This window comes from Thermobia domestica, chromosome 9 (genome assembly GCF_964235325.1).
Source record: "Thermobia domestica chromosome 9, izTheDome1.hap1.1, whole genome shotgun sequence".
Classification (NCBI taxonomy): domain Eukaryota; kingdom Metazoa; phylum Arthropoda; class Insecta; order Zygentoma; family Lepismatidae; genus Thermobia; species Thermobia domestica.
Genome location: NC_137462.1, coordinates 59,939,382 through 59,958,317, shown reverse-complemented (window position 1 = coordinate 59,958,317; position 18,936 = coordinate 59,939,382). Strand labels below are relative to the sequence as shown.

Below are 18,936 nucleotides of genomic sequence, written 5' to 3'. Positions count from 1 at the left end.
ATATTTACATGAAATTTTGTACAGAGCTCAGTAAACTCAAAGTATTTTCCCATCTATTTTTCAGCATCCTAGTTCTGATTAGGGCAGCTAGAGGGCAGTAACATCGAAAATGGCGTTCACCCCACAGCACGAAGCTGGGGCTTTTTACAATTTGCAAAAACAAGCAGTTTTGTGAGAGTGCAGCGTGATTTCAAACGACAATTTAATGCTGATCCACCCACACACAAATCATTGTGAAGTGGCATAGAACGTTTATTGAGACGGGGTGCATTTGTGATCAAAGAAAAGGACATTCAGGGCGACGTCCAGTCTCCGAGGAAACTGTGGAGCGCGTAAGAGCAGCCTTCGTACACAGCCCACAGAAGTCTATACGTAAAGCTAGCAGAGAGTTCCAGATGCCACAAACAACAGTAAGCAAGATTTTTCGCAAGCGTTTGCGGTGTTACCCGTACCCACTGCAGTTGGTTCAGAAGTTATACCCACAAGACAAGGTAAAGCGCCATGAGTTCTGTGAGACTATGCAAAATTTCATGGAGGACGACGAAAACTTTCTGACGAAGATCATTTTCAGCGATGAGGCGACATTTCACTTAAGTAGAAAGGTGAATAGACACAATGTAAGGATATGGGGAACCCAGGACCCTCATGCAACTGTAAATGTGGAACGTGATTCACCGAAAATCAATGTGTTTTGCGCAGTATCAGAGCATCGGGTGCACTGTCCGTTTTTCTTTCAGGAACAAACAATTACAGGTGAAAGTTACTTAGCATTGCTACGTAACTGGTTGATTCAGCAACTTAGTAATGCAGAGATAAACGACTTCGTTCTACAAGATGGAGCGCCACCACACTGGCATCGTGCTGTACGCAGGTTTCTAAACGAGAACCTCCCAAACCGGTGGATAGGGCGCTCTGGAGTCAATGATCAAGTTCTTTGCAAGTGGCCCCCAATATCACCTTACCTTACTGTTTGTGACTTCTTTCTGTGGGGATTTGTGAAGGACAAAGTGTATGCATCTCCACTACCCTCAACTCTGAACGATCTCCAAGAATGCATCAGTGATGCTGTCAACTCCATCACACCGGATATGCTTCACAACGTGTGGTAGGAGCTAGATTACCGAGTGTTTGTGATTTCAATTATTGCTACAAAAACTTTTTGAGTTTATGTATCACTGTTCAAAATTTCAGCAAAATGTTCTTTCGCATATTAAATTTACACTAATTAGAAACCTGGGACTGTTCCTATGCTTACCCTGTATTATTCCGTCATTATCATCTATCTCATCTTCACTGTCTCCTTTAGCCTCGGTCTCGGATAACGTGGGACGTTAAAATAAAAAGACATTTTTAATAGTCCTCGATACTCAACTAATAAGAATAATCTAGTTTCTGTCATCCAATTTTGTTAGTGTTGACCTATTATCACTTTTGATATTTTAACAAAAAGCAACTGTATAACTACCTAATGAATATACCATAAGTTTCATACAGTGTCCTAGTCCTTTTTTAGTCTAGAAATATGGAAGTTCTAGTGGCTACCTATATTACAAAGCAAATAAAGCGCACTTTACTCGTATTTAAAGTGATACAACACCACTGGACTTATAGATAACATTAGCCATTAAACTAGATATTGCAAGTTCAGATTAATTAAATACTGGCACAATTGGATACATCATCTTCCCTGTTAAATGGTTCAATTTTTTTTATCCAATGATCTGTAGCGTACTGTATTAGGAAATTTTGAGTTATAGAAACAATACAATTAAATATTTAAAAAAAAAAGCTATAACATACCTGTTGTGTTATCAATTATATCTGTTACAATTGTGATATCATCAATATATACTTCTGGTGTTGTATATAGATAAACGGGTCTATGGATGCCAGCGTAATTGAAAAAATCAAAGTTGAAGCTCTGAATTATATATCCACGAGGGTACCTGCAGTATTCAGAAATAAATTAATATACAATATAGGCCTACTACAGGAGCAACATTACAATATTTAAAAATAGATTTCACCGTTCGATTTGGTTGAAATCACAGGACATGCTTGCTTGTGATTTTTTAAGGCAAGGGAGTAAAGGTATAAAATAGATATCTTTATTCATCATTTTTAGAGTGCCAATTTTGGGGAAGTGATGTTTCACTCCCAGCCATTACAGGGTTACGCCCTCTCTTTGCACTTGTGAAATATTTACTTATTTGAATTTAATCTGATAAAAGGGAAATATAATTCATGAGGAAGAGCGTTAAATATTTAAGATATATTGATTCTTAATATTTTGACGTCCGTGGATAAGTATTTTGTTTATTTATTTTTTTCAGTGGAATAAATTAGGATTATAATATTCTAATTTGATTGATTTTTTTCTAATATATGATTCCTTGATTCTCCTTGCCTGTGTAAAAGTCAATTTGATTTGTACCTACATATTATCCTTAATTGAGGTACATTATTTAAAATTTTATTGATACCAAATTTATTGTACGGACTATTTTTACGAAACAAGAGGCTTTGTATAGGAAACATGCAGTATGAGTTTCCCAATTTTTCTTAACTTAACCTAACACAATTTACCAAATATCGATCGATTTTACATCTTAGATAGTTCGAGCGATAGACCGATTTTACATGAATCCATTCACTTAAATTGGAATTATTTTTGTTATAACTTATACTATATAGGTCCTATATGACTTAAATTGTGTGACTTTTTTATCAGTTAGATAATTTTTATTAATTTTCACTAAGAAACAAAACGTATATTACATCATTGTAGAAAAAAGGACGCTTGTAGGATACATTTCTCCTTTCAGCTACATAAAGTGTCCCTTTAACTTTTGAAAGGTGGCAACCCTAATTGTAATTGATATAATTTATCTTCAATTACATCTTTAATAACAAGAATCTTACTAACATGGATTATATAAACAGATAATAGTATTAATTTACATATGTGATCTATCAAATGTCATTAATCGTTTTATGTCTAGGGTTTTTGATACGCTGTGTGTACTCGGCTGATTTGAGTAACGTTAAAAAAAAAAATCTCGAACAAAACAAATGAATATGTTAATATACAGATCAAATATCCAACACAATCGCCATTCAAAAATTCATTTTCTAAAGGTGATTTAACTTTTTCCGAATCTAACAGTAACTAGCGCTAAAATATCTTCATGTGCTATTTATGATAGTAAAACATGACAGTTTATATGTAATGGTAAACAATCACTTTCTGCACTGCCTGATGGCAACAGATGTAGCTACCATGCGCTCAATTTGCAGATTTGAAACTATAGTGATGAACAGAGTTGCCAACAAGTTCATACAAAAAGTAGCTAAATGGGAGATGAAATGACTCCAATTTTGGGTGAAAAGTCGCTAAAAAAAATATTCCTGAAATTATCTTTCTTTCTCTCGTTCTCTCTCATCAAGTGTGTGATCATATATATCAGATATGTGATTAGTTGAAGACATAATATATCTACACTAGAAAAGCGTATACGTAAAAACGTAAATCATTCATATATAACAAATAACAATTTCACTTTTAGTACTCTATATATATATTACTTTATGATTAATTTCACTTCAACGAAATCAAAAATGAGTTTAGAAAAATGAACAAAAGTAAAAGTCTACACAGAAAAAAAAACTTATTTCCTATCCCCTTTTACTGAAGTTTCTACAGATAATCAGCTTGTTATCGGTAATACATTATTTGTACCTCTAAACAGAAGCTCTGCAAACTAAAAGTTATTAAAGTTTGGAGTTGGTCCCCGTTAGAGGGCAATCAAAGAATATAAATGCTACGTACTTTGCCAGTTCCTCAACACTTGCGCTGATTCAAATAGGCAAAAGGGAAATAAACATATATCTGAACTATTCGAGCTAATAGGCTTACTTGTCTACAGAACTAGTTTCGCAGCATAAAAGTCGCTAGATTTGTAACTAAGTCGCCAAATTGTCATTCAAAAATCACCAAAAAAGTCGCTAATCAGAAAATTTTTTTTTTGTCGCTATCCTGGAAGTTGAATCCCCCTAGATTTAGCGACTTTTCCCCCAAATTGGCAACACAAGTACAATATCTAGTATAGGTAACATTAAACCTTTCCAATAGAATTTTTAACACGTACCAAGTAAATGCTCTCTGAATATTGTAATACATTTTGAGTATGAGTGAATTATATCAAAGACAAATACTGTATACTTATCTGTTTTGTTAAAACTCTTAACATACTTGCTTGGATCATTCATAATTTGTATTGTTCCTTGTGGTACAGTTTGCTGTGTTAATGTATTATTAACTGCTACCGTAACCCTATTTCTCTGTCCAAACAACAGGTAATCTGTTACTTCCGCCTGGAATGGTAAGTGTCCTCCACTGTGTCTGGTTACCTCTGCACCATTTATCCACTGCATAGAAAAACAAATATTTTTAATTTTCCTTTATTGGTAGTCTTTTCTTTCCCTGAATAGAAACAACACAACGGGACAAACTCACCCGACATGATATATACATGGTAAGTATGTATATATGGTAGGTATTTGATATATTAGGATGTCCCGAGTTAAAGGGCTCGTGAGTTTTGTGCGAATCGTCTGTCTTAGGCTATCACTTACAAAGTCAGGTTTGGTAGGGCATAATTAGCATGACTTTTTACTTCTGAAAATGGAGAGAGCCTTCAGTTTCAGCTTGTGGTTCAACGATAAGCTGGAGGGAGGTAAAAATGTACAGAAATCATGACTTTCAGTAAATTTAGTCTAATTTTACAAACTTTAATATATTGTATCATCTTTGAATTTAGACTCCCTCCGAAATAAATTCCTGTTTATATCTCTGGGGAAAACAGTGCTCTAGGGGGTCTTACCACCCTGTTCCCTCTAGTTACGCCTATGCCCGTAAGGACCCGAAATCACATAAGCTGCACAGCATTGGTGCAATATTTTATGATGTTCACTACTTGAACCTGAATATTAACTTGGGGGCACGGTGGCTAAGTGGTAGAGCGTTCACCTCCGGTGCTTGGGGTCCCTGGTTCGATCCCAGCTCGCACCGTGTGGACTTTGTGGTGGACAAATACCGTGCTCGTGGGTTTTTCGGGATTCTCCTGTTTCTTCCCACTTTCTTCATTCCACCATTTCATTCATCTCTCATCATCACCGTCTCCTTTAGCCTAACCGGCATAACTGTGGGACGTAAAACTTAAAGATTTCATTTCATTTCATTTTTTTTAAATATTAACTTGTTGGATTCCCAATATGACATTACTGTTTAATCAAGATAGTACTGTATACCTGGAAGATTTCAAATATAAGATTTCATATTTATTCGTCTTCCAATACTTAAAAATAATAGAGTAGTTTTAAACACAGACAATTCAAGAAAATTCAACAAACTCAATTTTTGGATTCAGTACATTTCTCATATTCTGCGTCACAAATTTCAGAGGATCACTCGTGCAGATTTCTTGTAAAGTAACATATCAATTACGATACAACTAAAAAATGGAAAAGTAAAATGCATTTCTTTAAAATATAATAATTAAATGGCCTATTTTTATTACTTGAGGTCACCCAAAGTCTTTCTCAATATTTAGAGGCTATATTTGAATTCTGTCCTTCTTGCCGATATGGTTTTTAATATCGCGTTTAAACTTTGAAACGCTATTATCTCAAAATTTGAGTTCTGGTAGTTTTTCATCCGAGATGTGACATCTAACTTAATTCAGTGATACTAATGCATTCAACCTCTGATAGCCTTTGTAGTTATTTTTCAGTGTAATGATTTGACACACACACACACACTCAGAGAGAGAGAGAGAGAGAGAGAGAGAGAGTAAGAGAGAAAGACAAATGAAATACATATACTCGTAAAAAATCGTTCTTCATTTGATTTTGATATTTCACAAGACTGACTTTTAATTGCTATTTAAACAGTTTTTATTACTTTTTTATTCTTACACCCAATGAATTGATTTACTACTCTGACCACCCGTAACTCCTGAAGCAAAAGGCTTAACAACATAATTATTCAGGAGTTATAAATTTATAAAGGTAACCAAGAAAATTCTGTCGCTTTTTGTGGAGGTCTTTGTTCAATTGGCCCTCCCACCGTGAGTTGAATACGAATGGAGATAAGGCGAAGGTCAGTTGTTCGCGTGGGTACATCCAACATACTACCTGGTTGTGGTACTTCAGTTACATCGTGAACTTGCGTAAGGCCAAAGTGAACATGGGACCTCCAAAGAGCGTCATAAGGGACTGTATGCTGTACGAATTCAAACTGAGGTCAAACGCCGCTGCAGCAGGACGGAAGATATACCAGGCCTTTGGTGAGGGTGTCTTGAATACGCGGACAGTGCAGCGGTGGTTTAACAAGTTTAAGGATGGTAACGAAACACTTGAAGACGCACCACTTCTCAGAAGAACAATACATGTACAAGATGAAGATCTTCAGGCAGTAATTGAGGCGAACAGTGGCCAGGCATGTGAGGAACTGGGACTACAATTCATGGTTAGTGAAGAAACTATTCGGCCTCACCTCCATCTACTTGAGAAGCACAAGTTAGATCGATTGGTCCCATACGATTCGACTCCAGACCAGAAGGCAACGCGAGAAGATATCTGTGTTTCTTCGCTGTCTCGTTTGAGAACGGAACCATTTCTGGACAGGGTATTGACACGTGATGAGAAGTAGGTCCTGTACGAAGCTCCACGGCAACGTCATCATTGGTTAGCATTCCATGAACCGGTTCCAAAACAGCCGAAACCAGCATTGCACCAAAAGAAGACTCTCCTGCGTGTTTAGTGGATTGTTCGCGGCATAGTGCATCGGGAACTGCTACCAGCTGGCCAGAGCATCAATGCAACTGTGTACGGTCAGCAGTTGAACCCTGTACAGAAAAAACTCAAAACTCTGGAGCTAGCACTTTTGAATCGTAAAGGGGTCCTGCTGTTACAGAACAACGCTAAGCCCCTTGTGGCTAGAATGACCACGTCTTGGATGGAAACTCTATTGCATCCGCCATATTCCCCGGACATTGCACCCTCCGATTATCACTTGCCCCATTTCTTGGACAATCACCTTACAGGACGCCAGTTCAAATCCCTAGTAGAGATGCAAAATGCACTTGATACAATATTCGCTTCATGGCCCACCAAGTCCTATCGCAATTGATTCCATGGCCTTCAGAACATTGGCAGAAGGTCGTAGATTCTAATGGGAACTATTCACCTTCCAGGTACTTCTTAGGTGACATATCGATGTTCGAAGGTGGTAGGTGAAAAAGGGACACAACTTTCATGTTACCTCTATATAAGTACGTCAAGATATATCACCATGCCAAATTTGATCCCGATAGAATAAATTCGGTACAAGTTTTCTTTGAAAATATGATTCAAATTTTAAGTGTCAATAACTTGAGAACCGAAAGCATACAACATAAAATTTGACACCCTTACATAGAAAATCAACATATACCACGATGCCAAGTTTTATCTCGATCGGATGAGTCTTTTAAGTGTGCTTTGTTTATTTTTTAAAACATGATACTTAAAATTTGACCACTTATAAAGTAAGGAACCGAAAGCCTGTACACTTAAAAGATTTTAACTGTATTTTAACTCTTATATGGCAGATCAAGGGCTACTAACATGCCAAATTTTACAGGACACAGGATTGAGACAGTTGGGCCGATGCCCCGATAAGACGCGCAATTGGAATTGAACAGAAATAATAAACATTTAGAGCAACGATTAATGCTATTAGTTATATTTACCTGTAGTTTGAATGTAAGTCTGTTATATTACAGACAATCAGTGACCCAAGAAAAAAAAGTTCCCGGGCTGCAAAATTTCCCCCGGAGTCAAATATCCGTTCATACTCAAGGTGAATTACCAGTAGATGCACAGTACTATTTCCACCCTATGTACTGAAAATCCCTCAGGAGAAAACTGAAATCCGCACTCAGCCCAATGGCTCTCCAATTGACGCCTGAAAGACTGTCAAGAAATGTATGGTACCAAAATAAATTAAACCAAGCGGGTGCAGGATAGCTAGCGTTCTCACTTCGCACTTGGTAGTTCCCGGACTCGAATGTTGTTACCGGCTTTCCTGACTGGATTTTCATGGCTTATCTTCAGTTTTCTCAGGCAAATATGTATTTTTTTCTAATGCTAGCTGAGGCTATCCATCTGTGGGAGGGTTACGCCCTCTGGAAGGGAAGTAGTGTGAGAAGATTAAGGTTTGAAGGTCTGTAGGCGGTCTAGGTGCTGTATTATGCCTTCGAATATGTCATGACGCTCATTGGCTGGGGGTATACGTCACTATTCTATAGGAGCAGAGCGAGAGAAGCGCGCACTCACAAACAGACGATGCTTGGCATTTGTAGAAGAAATTCGTGATGATATTAATCGCTTTCGTTAATTGTTGTAATGAGCTTCATTTGAGCTTCTGTACATTCAAAAATTCATTTTCATCGGTTGTCATTTTCTCATAAATAGGCGACACATAACGTTCTTTTAATTTTTGTTATAGAATATCCACCTACCGCTATCGCGATGTCATGCGCATACCAGCATTTTAAAGTGGGTCTGCGCTTAACGTTCCCTAACAGAACGAGATGTGCTAAGCATGTGCCATTTAGGTGTCCCAGCTACTTTTTAGGTACCATACACTTGGCACATATGATATTCACGTGCTAAGTATGTACTTCAGTTACCTACAGTTTTAGGTACTTGTTATACCTAATTGATATTTACAACTATGTACCACAAATATAGCATTTATATACCTGGCTCATTTTCGCACTCTAACAGTCATTTGTTTTGTCATCACTTGAGACATATATCTGTCATGTTCTAGGTACGTCCTTTAGGTACATACTGTTTCAGACACCCTAACAGCACAAGATGTGCTAGGTATGCTGCATTTAGGTGTTCTAAATTCATCTCCCACATTTGATGCATTTGTTGCTTCTTTTTCTAAGCGATTATGTACTAGAAGCAACAAACACATCAACTTTATTAGATGACAACTGTCGCCGATCATATGCAAGTGAATATAGAAGAACTATGAAATAAAGTCATTTTGTTACAAAATTACATGGCGAGCAGATTTTATCTGATCCCAAACAGTTGTCGTCTAATATACGCGGTTAAAGGACCACTCTGATTAGTCAAATTCAAAAGACCTCAACAATTTATCCCTCAAGAAGCGACGTTATCTTCATCGCCTCCGTGGCCACGACGGAAGAGCACGCTGCTAGTAATCCAAAGGTTGGTGCTTCGCGCCCACCCTCCCTGGGGTAATTTTTTCACTTGTTTAAAATGTTTTTAGACTTACCTTAATGTAAACACATTACGCATATAGGCGATTTAACATATTTTGGGGGAGTAATTTTGTGGTTCATTGACGCTTACGGCATGGGGAACATACTAGGCACGTTCCGCGGGTACATGTCAGGCATATGCCTAGGGGCGGACATAGACTGTGACTGTCATTGCTATCCATATGATTTCTCTGTCATAGGTACATAAGACACATACTGGACACATTCCTATGTACCTGAGGAAACATGATAGGCATATGCCTCCTATGTACTTGCGCTGTTAGGGTTAGGAGCATCCTCTGCCTATGATTCAACTCGTCTTATTTTATAATACGTAAATTGTGAAATATAACTTTCTCACATGTCTGTACTTAAAAGAAAAGTCCAATTTAAAACTACAGCACAAAAACAAAACTTAAATTCCTTAACAAACGTGTTATTAAGAATTACAGTGGAAAACCAGTAAATAACTGTACATACTTACCACTATCGCATCATAATTAACACTTCCAAATCGAATGAATACTTTGTGACTTTGACTTTGCCATCTTGTAGGGACAAAAAATCTTTTATCGTACCATGCCCATCCAATATGATCTCTTATATTTTTATCTTGAGTAATATCATTGTAACTAGATGGTACAGGCATCGGTATGACGTTCCCTGTCTGATGACACAAAGATAAATGTAACACGAATAAATACAAGATTTATAATAACGAAGTTAATAATTTTATCAGAAGCATTAATCTCTCAAACTAATTAAAACAAATTCATCAGGATTCTCTAAAATAAATACGCAATTTCTACATTCGAGTTTCATAAGATTATATTTAACTTCAGAAATTAAGCCCCACTAAGCAAATCCTGTAAATATTGTATTTCCTTCTACGTATTTACGTGTTGCTGGTTAAATAGAGGGTATAATCTTCTAGAACTCGACCGATCTTTTAGGAATGAAATCTCTTTATTAAAATATATTCACAGTTGTCCAGAATGAAACCTCTCTAACGTAAACAATGTGTATATGGCGCGTTCAGCACACAAGAGTATCAAGTCCATTTTTTGGTCAATTTGGACATATTGCATCTTTATGATTTCTATACTCTATCTGAAGCTTCTTTTAGAGCTTGAATGAATATTGTTCAGATGTAGTAAATAATTCTTATAATGTAAAATGCAGTGTTAACATTTCTATGTAATTAAGCGTTCCGTACAAATTTTGTGTGTATTTGTCTCACAACGTTGGCAATGTATCCTGATTCTGTTGTGATCTGAATGCTCCATATGTTATTGTTATGCTCTCGGGTAGATAATGAGCTTCTTGATGGACACGATACAGCAATTCGAGTCAAAGTTAAATTCATATATTGGGAAAACATAGTCGTGTATTACCTAACAGTATTACCAACCATTGTTTAACTACTATTTATGATATTCTATTTTATTTTTGGTAGATCTGTTAATAGCCACTTTAATTATGTACCTGAAAGTTCCTATGTCTAGAAATGCCCCCACACCGTTGGAACATTTCATGCTTACCAAAACTATTGTAAACGATGAAAATCTTTAGTTAATCCCATTTAAATACATAACAAGTTAACACTAAATCAATTGATTACACAAAATAAAACTATGTATAATAAGAGTACTATGTAATCGAATCACCATGTTTGTCTTTTATACTAGACTATCAACAGCGAGGGAAGTGGTGTTCAGAGTTACTGCTTCTATTGTGCAAGGAAGCGGTTTTCTGGCACTTTACGTGAATGTAATTATCAAGAGGTAACATCTGCTGTTACTTAGGGGGCGTTCTGGCACAAGAATTATACATTTGTACGGGGCGTTATGGCACTTCATCTCTTTGAAGGGGACAAATATGTCAAGTGAATTTAGAGACTGAGTTATTGACCAAACTGGCTAATGAAAGTACATCCATGGTTAGTATTCACAGATGTCCCGGCTAAACAGCGGCAGTCTCGGATTAACATCATCTATCTCCTCGGGAATTGCTCGAAGCATCTTATGTCCTGGTTTCTCTTGAATTTTTATTCTACCTCTGCCGTTGTTATTCCCAGACTTGGCAAAACCCATTTGTTTATCCTCGCTGACCTGAAACCACGTGGAGTTAATCCAGTGTTGCAATGTAGCGCACATCTCTGAACTTCCCCAGTTGTACCTTTTGTTTATAAACGTGACGTGACAACAGCCGAGTGCTTTGAAGGACATTAAGTTATCAGTAACCAACGACAAGTGCGCCTTCTTCTGTTTTAGATAGCAGTGCTACGTAATTGGAGGACGGTTAATACAAAGGCGCGACTATAGTTATCGATACTCAAGTTATAGGAATAATCTACCCTCTGACGCTCAATTTTCATGAATGTTGAACTATTATTTATTTTTTCTGATATGTCAGCAAGAAGTTAAGTGCATAACTATGAATATACTGTAAACTTTCGTGAAGAGTCCCGCGTTTTGAGTCTAGGTGTAGAAATATCCAAGCTTTATGCATGATGTGAAGTTAATCAATTTATTTCCTAAAAGGTAGAACATTAAGCTCTTGATTTTAATTTCATTTCCTTTATACTTGTAGTTTTTCTCTTTCCCACAAACAGAACGTCATCATTTAAAACTCTGAGCATTTGTTTCTGGGATACATAAAAATCAATCATTTTAATACGAAATAGATCAAATTACTGAGAAGATACTATTTTCCCTTCTTCTTCTTACCTGTTTCAAATCCTGATTGAACCATTCTTCTGTGAATCCAGCTTGCTGGTCTTCCGTAGAAGCGATCCTGAAGTCCCAAATCCCATCCAGAGATTTAATTTCCCTCGTTTCTGATTCCCTTGGGTAGAGTATTCCCTCTGCGGCAACTCCAGCGGACGTCAACGACAGAACAAAACACAGAATGGCAGAGAGGAGGCACTGCATTGCAAATGGTTTCGCTTCCGCTGATCCCCTTTTGTGTGTCCTGTTGGACGACAAAAGTTACATATAATTGGCTTCTTTGCATTGTAAAGCAATAGAGTTCAATTTGTCTCCACGATACAAATGATAGTTTAGTTTGTGTAGAAGTAAAAGAACACTCTGAAAGAGAGATTGTGACGTAATTTGGTCATTGTGCTTAACAAATCAATGAACTACACATTTATGAAGAGCCTTGTTTGTTGTTAACTACATACAGTGTTCACGTATTAAAGTGGCTATAAGTGAACATATATATACAGGGTGTTTTAAACAACACCGACAACGTTTGGGAGGCGATTTCTGATACCGAGATAAGATAAAAACTATAGACCAAACTGGGAGCACAAATGCTTCCTTTCGGAGTAATAGGCTGCCAAAAACATGAAAAAAAAAAAAACTTTAAAGGCCCATAGCTCCAAAACTATGGGACCTACCGTAGTCGGGTCAAGACTTCACTTAGGAACTAGTATATGACCTATCCAAATATCCATTTTTCAGAATCCTGAGGTACTTCCGCAACAATTTTAATGGAGATAGTTGGTGAGTACTTAAAGTTATATTCTTCCCGTAGCAAGTTCTATAAAAATTGTTGCGTGTGTACCTTAGGATTCTGAAACATATTTTTGGATAACGCACATGTTAGTTCTTAAGGAAAGTCTTGGCCCGACTGCGGTAGATCCCATAGTATTGGTGCTATAGACCTTTAAAGTTCATATTCGCATGTTTTCGGCAGCCTATAACTCCGAAAGGAAGCATTTGTGTACCCAGATTGGTCAATACTTTTTGTCTTATCTTGGTGTCAGGTAGACCTCCAAAACGTTGTCGGTATTGTTTTGAAAATAGCAAATACGTATTACCAACAGGGCATACGTATTTGCTATTTTTCTCTCTGTCTTTCTTACTTTTGATTTATTTATTTATTTAAGATTAGTATGAGCCTTACTCCTTGAACCATGTGTGTCACTGTTAGGGGTATATGTGTCTTTGTTAGGATAAATTAAACATATGAAATCTGCTTCTTAAAACTATATATTTTCATATACACTGCATAAAGAACTAAATGATCTACTACGGCAGAATGAAAATCTCGATGCACGGTGGAACACTAATAGAGCACTTATCTCTGATGTATGGGGTCCATGGCTCGATCCCGACACAAGTAAATTTATGGTGGAAAACATCGGATCCGTGGGTTTTCTAGGGTTACTCTCCAATTTCTCTCGCTTTTTCATCCGACCAATTCTTCCATCATCATTCACTTGCTTTAATCATCGTCTGCCTTAGCCTAAACTGAAATATTACATTTCAGATTTTGAAAAAAAAAGAAAGAAGAAGAAGAAGAAGAAGAAGAAGCTATGAATTGTATCAGATTGGTAACGATCGACATACTTTCAAAAACCATAAAAATTAGTTTTTTCCTCCATTTTATCTTAAACTATGCAGGAGAATTTATCCTTAAGCAAGTCCTTTCGTTCTGTTCTATCAAATTTATCAATTACTAGGGTAGAAGGGGGAATTGGCTGGAGAGGGTAATTGGGCAGAAAACTTTCTAAATATTTTTATTTTGCATTTCAGTATATTTTTATGGCATTTAATTACACTCAAATTTTGGGTGGATAGATGTTGATCAGGAAAAAAAAAGGCTTAGATGAATTTTGAGAGGGTGTAATAATGATAAAAAGCCAAAAACTGATTTGTTTGAAAAATGACATGTTTGAAACCGAGTTTCAAGTTTTCTGTGTGTTTTGGTTTGATTCACAATAAATCTCGCATCTGTTAATGTTTTGAGCCAGATTTTTACTGCTGCTTAAAAACATCAAAAGGATGGCGCTGTGAAGAGCAGCAATCTTGAATCCTCACTGTGAGTCAGTTAAAATTTTGTTAAAATGTGTACTTCCCAATTACCCCCCCCCCCCTTAAACACACACACACGGGATAATTGGACGCATGATGTTGTGATAAATGGGTGGAATGCTTTAAGTGAACATTTTTTGCTTATAATCCATTTGAATGTTGTGCTATCTTTGTCTTTTGTGGTGTACACTTTTGTTTCATAGTGCCTTCTCGATTGTCTATTATAAATAGTGGCTTCAACTTAGGCCTCCAGTAGCCGTTACGTATGCTAATAGTGCTGCTGCTGTAAATAGGACTTGTTAATCAATCCAGAATTCCAACATATATTCTATTGTAACAGTTTATAGTTAGTCTTAGTCTTATGTCTTATTACCTTCTCCTATGTTTGTTTGGATTAAGTTTGCAGGACAATATAGTATGCTATGGACAATAACTGAAAGGCTTGAAAAGGCATTCACATATCTCTGAGATTTAGAAATAACTTAGTCCTTATTTTGGACAAACAAACGTATATTTTTTTTCTAGGCCATATAATACAATTAGTTTTTAAGTGGAATACAAGTTATATACACCAAATGAAAGCTTGAGTTTTCTTCATTTACACCCAATCACTCACACGGGTTTATGTGAATCAACAATGCCTTTAATCATTTTGCACCCAATTACTCCCTTAGGACGAGACGAGATAAAAAAGAATTATTTGAGAAGCGAGACCAGACGAGACGAGAAAGAACTATTTGAAAATCGACACGGGACAAGAAAGAATTATTTGAGAATCGAGACGAGAAGGAACGAGAAAAATATTTGAAGATCGAGACTAGAAAGAATTGTTTGAAAATCGAGACGAGACGGAACGAGAAAGAAATATTTTAGGATCGAGACGAGGCGAGACGAGAAAGAATTGTTTGATAATTAAGATGAGATGAGAGAATTACTTGAGAATCAAGACAAGAGACAAAAAAGAATTATTTGAGAATAGAAACGAGAAAGAATTATTTGAGAATCGAAACGAGAAAGAATTATTTGAGGATCGAGACGAGAAAGAATTATTTGAGAATCGATATTAGAAAGAATAATTTGAGAATCGATATTAGAAAGAATTATTTGAGAATCGAGACGAGACCAGATCCACATAATTAGCCTTATTTAATCAAGATGAGACGAGAAAGAATTATTTGAGAATCAAGACAAGAGACCAGAAAGAATTATTTGAGAATCGAAACGAGAAAGAATTATTTGAGAATCGAGACGAGAAAGAATTATTTGAGAATCGAGACGAAACCAGATCTACATAATTTACCTTATTTCTGTTCTCCTGAGCAACACTATGTGTCTCATGAGGAAACGGGAGAACTCTGAGAATATCCACGAACACAATCTACTTCGATTACGTAAATTACAATTACTAGTAAACAATCAAGTCAACCTAACTTATTCAGCAGGCTATGTACCAATTTATTAACGAAAGGCGAAAAAAAAGTAATCTAAACTGAAGAACTGAACAACTTAACACATTCTTTCGAATACTAACAATGATCATACGTACGCACGAAACACAGAAATAGATATGGTCTTGTGATTCTGCAAAGCTTTCTGACGTCATTGCATATATGAGATGTGCAATTAAATTTCACATTTACAATACTTTGTTACATAAAAGAATACCTCTTTTGGTTTAGTTCGTTTAAGATAACCAGCTACTCGCAGTGTTGCTGAATGATATGTATGTAATTGCTATTCCTACAAAGAAATTTGCACAATAGATTTTAAACCCATTGCACCCACTTAGAAGCGAGAAGTCTCTATTAGAAGCTAGAAGTCTCTTAACAGTTCTTATTTTAAGATAAAAATGTTGATAGTGTATATTTACAGTATACCGAGTATTATACATTATCATATTGAATAGCATGTTTGATTGAAAGTAGAGTATTGTATTATTCCTCTTTCTTTCGTGATGTAATTATGAATGTTAACCAAGATTGGATAGCGTGGTTGATTAGCAGTACAAATACTGAATTATACATCTTTCTTTTGGGATGTAATTGTAAATATTAACCAAGATTGGACAGTGTGGTTGATTTGAAGTACAATTCTGCATTATTCCTCTTTCTTTAGTAATGTACTTGTGAATATTAACGAAATTTAAATAGTGTCCTTGATTAAAAGTACAATATTGTATTATATCTCTTTCTTTCGTGATGTAATTGTGAATATCAACCAAGATTGGATAGTGTGCTTGAGTTGAAGTACAATTCTGTATTATACGTCTTTCTTTTGGTATGTAATTGTGAATATTAACCAAGATTGGTTAGTGTGCTTGATTAAAAGTACAATATTGTATTATTATCTCTATCTTTCGGGATGTAATTGTGAATATCAACCAAGATTGGATAGCGTGTTTGATTGGAAGGACAATACTGTATTATACCTCTTTCTTTCGAGATGTAATTATGAATATTAACCAAGATTAGATAGCTGATTAAAAGTGCAATGCTATATTATTTCTCTCTTTTTTGTGATCTAATTGTGAAAATTAACCACTGCAGACTAAGTATCGGAACTTCGGCAATATTGGACAGCTTTTGTTCCTTATTAGTGCATTAACACGAGAGATGAATATATATATATAATATAATTTTAAAATTTTGTGTCATATCAATGTGTGAGCGTATAATAAATTTCTGCAGTATCCAGAGGTTGAGTATGAAAAAAAAAAACTAGTCCGAAAAAAAGTTGCCGACCCGTGCAGTATCCTTTCTTAGCCCATGCATCAATACGGTCCTGCCAATTACAAAAAGTGAAGCAGAGGTAATCCGATGTGCTCGATGTCAAGGCCAACGCGTAACAATCACCTGATTTCAACGGAACAATTCTCACTTGTCCTAAAATGTTCGCTATCATTTTTTGCTCTATTTATCACCTGGGTTACTATGGATAAATCTTGATATGAAATACATAATTTCCATAATAAATAAAATATACATCACGAACGCCATCCAAAGAATAAGATCTTATTTTATGCGGGATTTATGATCTCAACAAGTGCTTTTTCGGTTTTTTTTTTTTTTTTCGAAATCTTGTAAAGCAACGAATCTGTCTAAAATTGTGGAATTTGTGTTGCGGAATAAAACGCAATAGTAGTTGAATAAACGTTTTTCGATTACCAAATTTTGTGGGTCGATGAGCGCAATAGACTTCCGGTCACTGTAATAAAATGAATTGATAATGATCAGAAGTTTTACGTCCCACGGTTTTGCCGTGTAGGCTAAAACAGACGGTGATGATGAGAAATGAATGAAATGGTGGAATGATGAAAGTGGGAGGAAACGGGAGAACCCGGACAAAACCCACACATGCGGTGTTTGTTCCCACAAAGCTCACTTGTCGCGAGCTGGAATCGAAGCAAGAACCCCATGTAGCAGAGGTGAATGCTCTACCATTGAACCACCGCGGCCCTTGATAATGATCAACTGATCTGTATTCAAATTTTAGGATTTGTGCGTAACTAACAGGAACTGGTACATGCAATAAAAACTGTAAATAAATGTATAAGTTTAAATTCATGTAAATTTACGTATGCACTTGAAATTTATACAAATTTAAATGTATATAAATTTAACTATAAATTGAAATTTATATAAATTTAAATAAAAATAATAAGTAACGGTATTTTCCCGCTGTATGCACTCGTACACTGTTTTGTGTAACTCTTTCCATTACGCGCTAACTGTGTCCGACTCTTCATGTTAAAAATACTGCAACTCTAGCAAAGAATTTTCATTAGATTTCATTCAGCTTCATTGAATATTAATCTCCTAAAATCTTAATATCTTTTAGATATGAATATTGTTTTCTACGTGAACTAAATCTACTCATGCCGTATGTTAACGTCGAACAATTTCACTTACCTGTTTAGTGTTCGAGAGAATTTCAGTGAATACTAATAGCAAAATTGGATTATTGTTTTCAGAAATTAAAACCACTTGACACAAAATTTAACTAATCAAAACACAAACAGTATTTCTTCTTTGTTGTAGCATTGTAGTTTGTTTCCATTTCAGTTGATAAGATTACACTTGGAGTGGGCTTCACTTATCTCAACACTCTCGTTGACTACTTGATTCGAGCGTCTTTTGTTTATTGGCAAAGAAGAGATTGAACTTTAAACTCGTAATACAGATTGGGTCACGCTCAAAAGATGTCGCTTGATTTACATGTCGTTTCTTTCATATTACGATTTAACGGTAAACCACGAATATTCGGCAAACTAATATTTTGAACTGTATACAGGGTGTTACAAAAGATCAGCGACAACGTTTAGGAGGTGATTCCTGACTCCAAGATAAGGCAAAAAATATAGCCCAACCTCCGTGTAGAAATCCGTCACTTCGGAGATGGATCCCACGTTACGCTGTAGATCCATTCCTTACGAAATCTCGCAGCTGAAAGAAACACCGAAGTCCAATCCGTCCCTCATTCATAGATCTGCTACTGGGACCACTAAGTCATCAGAGCACAGCAAAGAGTGGCTCTGATTCCAGCATTTTATGTTGATTCGCAGCTAACAGAAACTTTGCGAGTAGGTATTATAAAATTAGTTGTGGCAAGCTGTAGCTTTTTTGCCATTTATATGGACTTTCTGATATACAGAGAAGTTAATGGCCAGTCAAGATTAGCTGTAAGTTACAATGGCAGGATAAATTTAACGTGTGGTTCTTAACTTCTTCCTCCTTGCGAATGTCAACTTTTAATAGTTCAAAGATTCACGA

General features: G+C 36.1%; 1 protein-coding gene across 1 annotated transcript in view; it reads right to left on the bottom strand.

Annotated features, from left to right (window-relative positions):
• LOC145694683 (beta-glucuronidase-like) overlaps positions 1-18,481 on the bottom strand; it is a 47,786-nt gene extending 29,305 nt beyond the window's left edge. Inside the window, exons 1-5 of the mRNA XM_081771189.1 lie at positions 18,076-18,481; positions 12,074-12,317; positions 9,829-10,011; positions 4,253-4,428; positions 1,801-1,946 (exon numbers count right to left, since the gene is read on the bottom strand). Coding sequence (XP_081627315.1) covers positions 1,801-1,946; positions 4,253-4,428; positions 9,829-10,011; positions 12,074-12,277 — 709 coding nt within the window. The 5' untranslated portion in view covers positions 12,278-12,317; positions 18,076-18,481. The remainder of the gene's footprint in view (positions 1-1,800; positions 1,947-4,252; positions 4,429-9,828; positions 10,012-12,073; positions 12,318-18,075) is intronic.
• Positions 18,482-18,936: the final 455 nt, after the last annotated feature.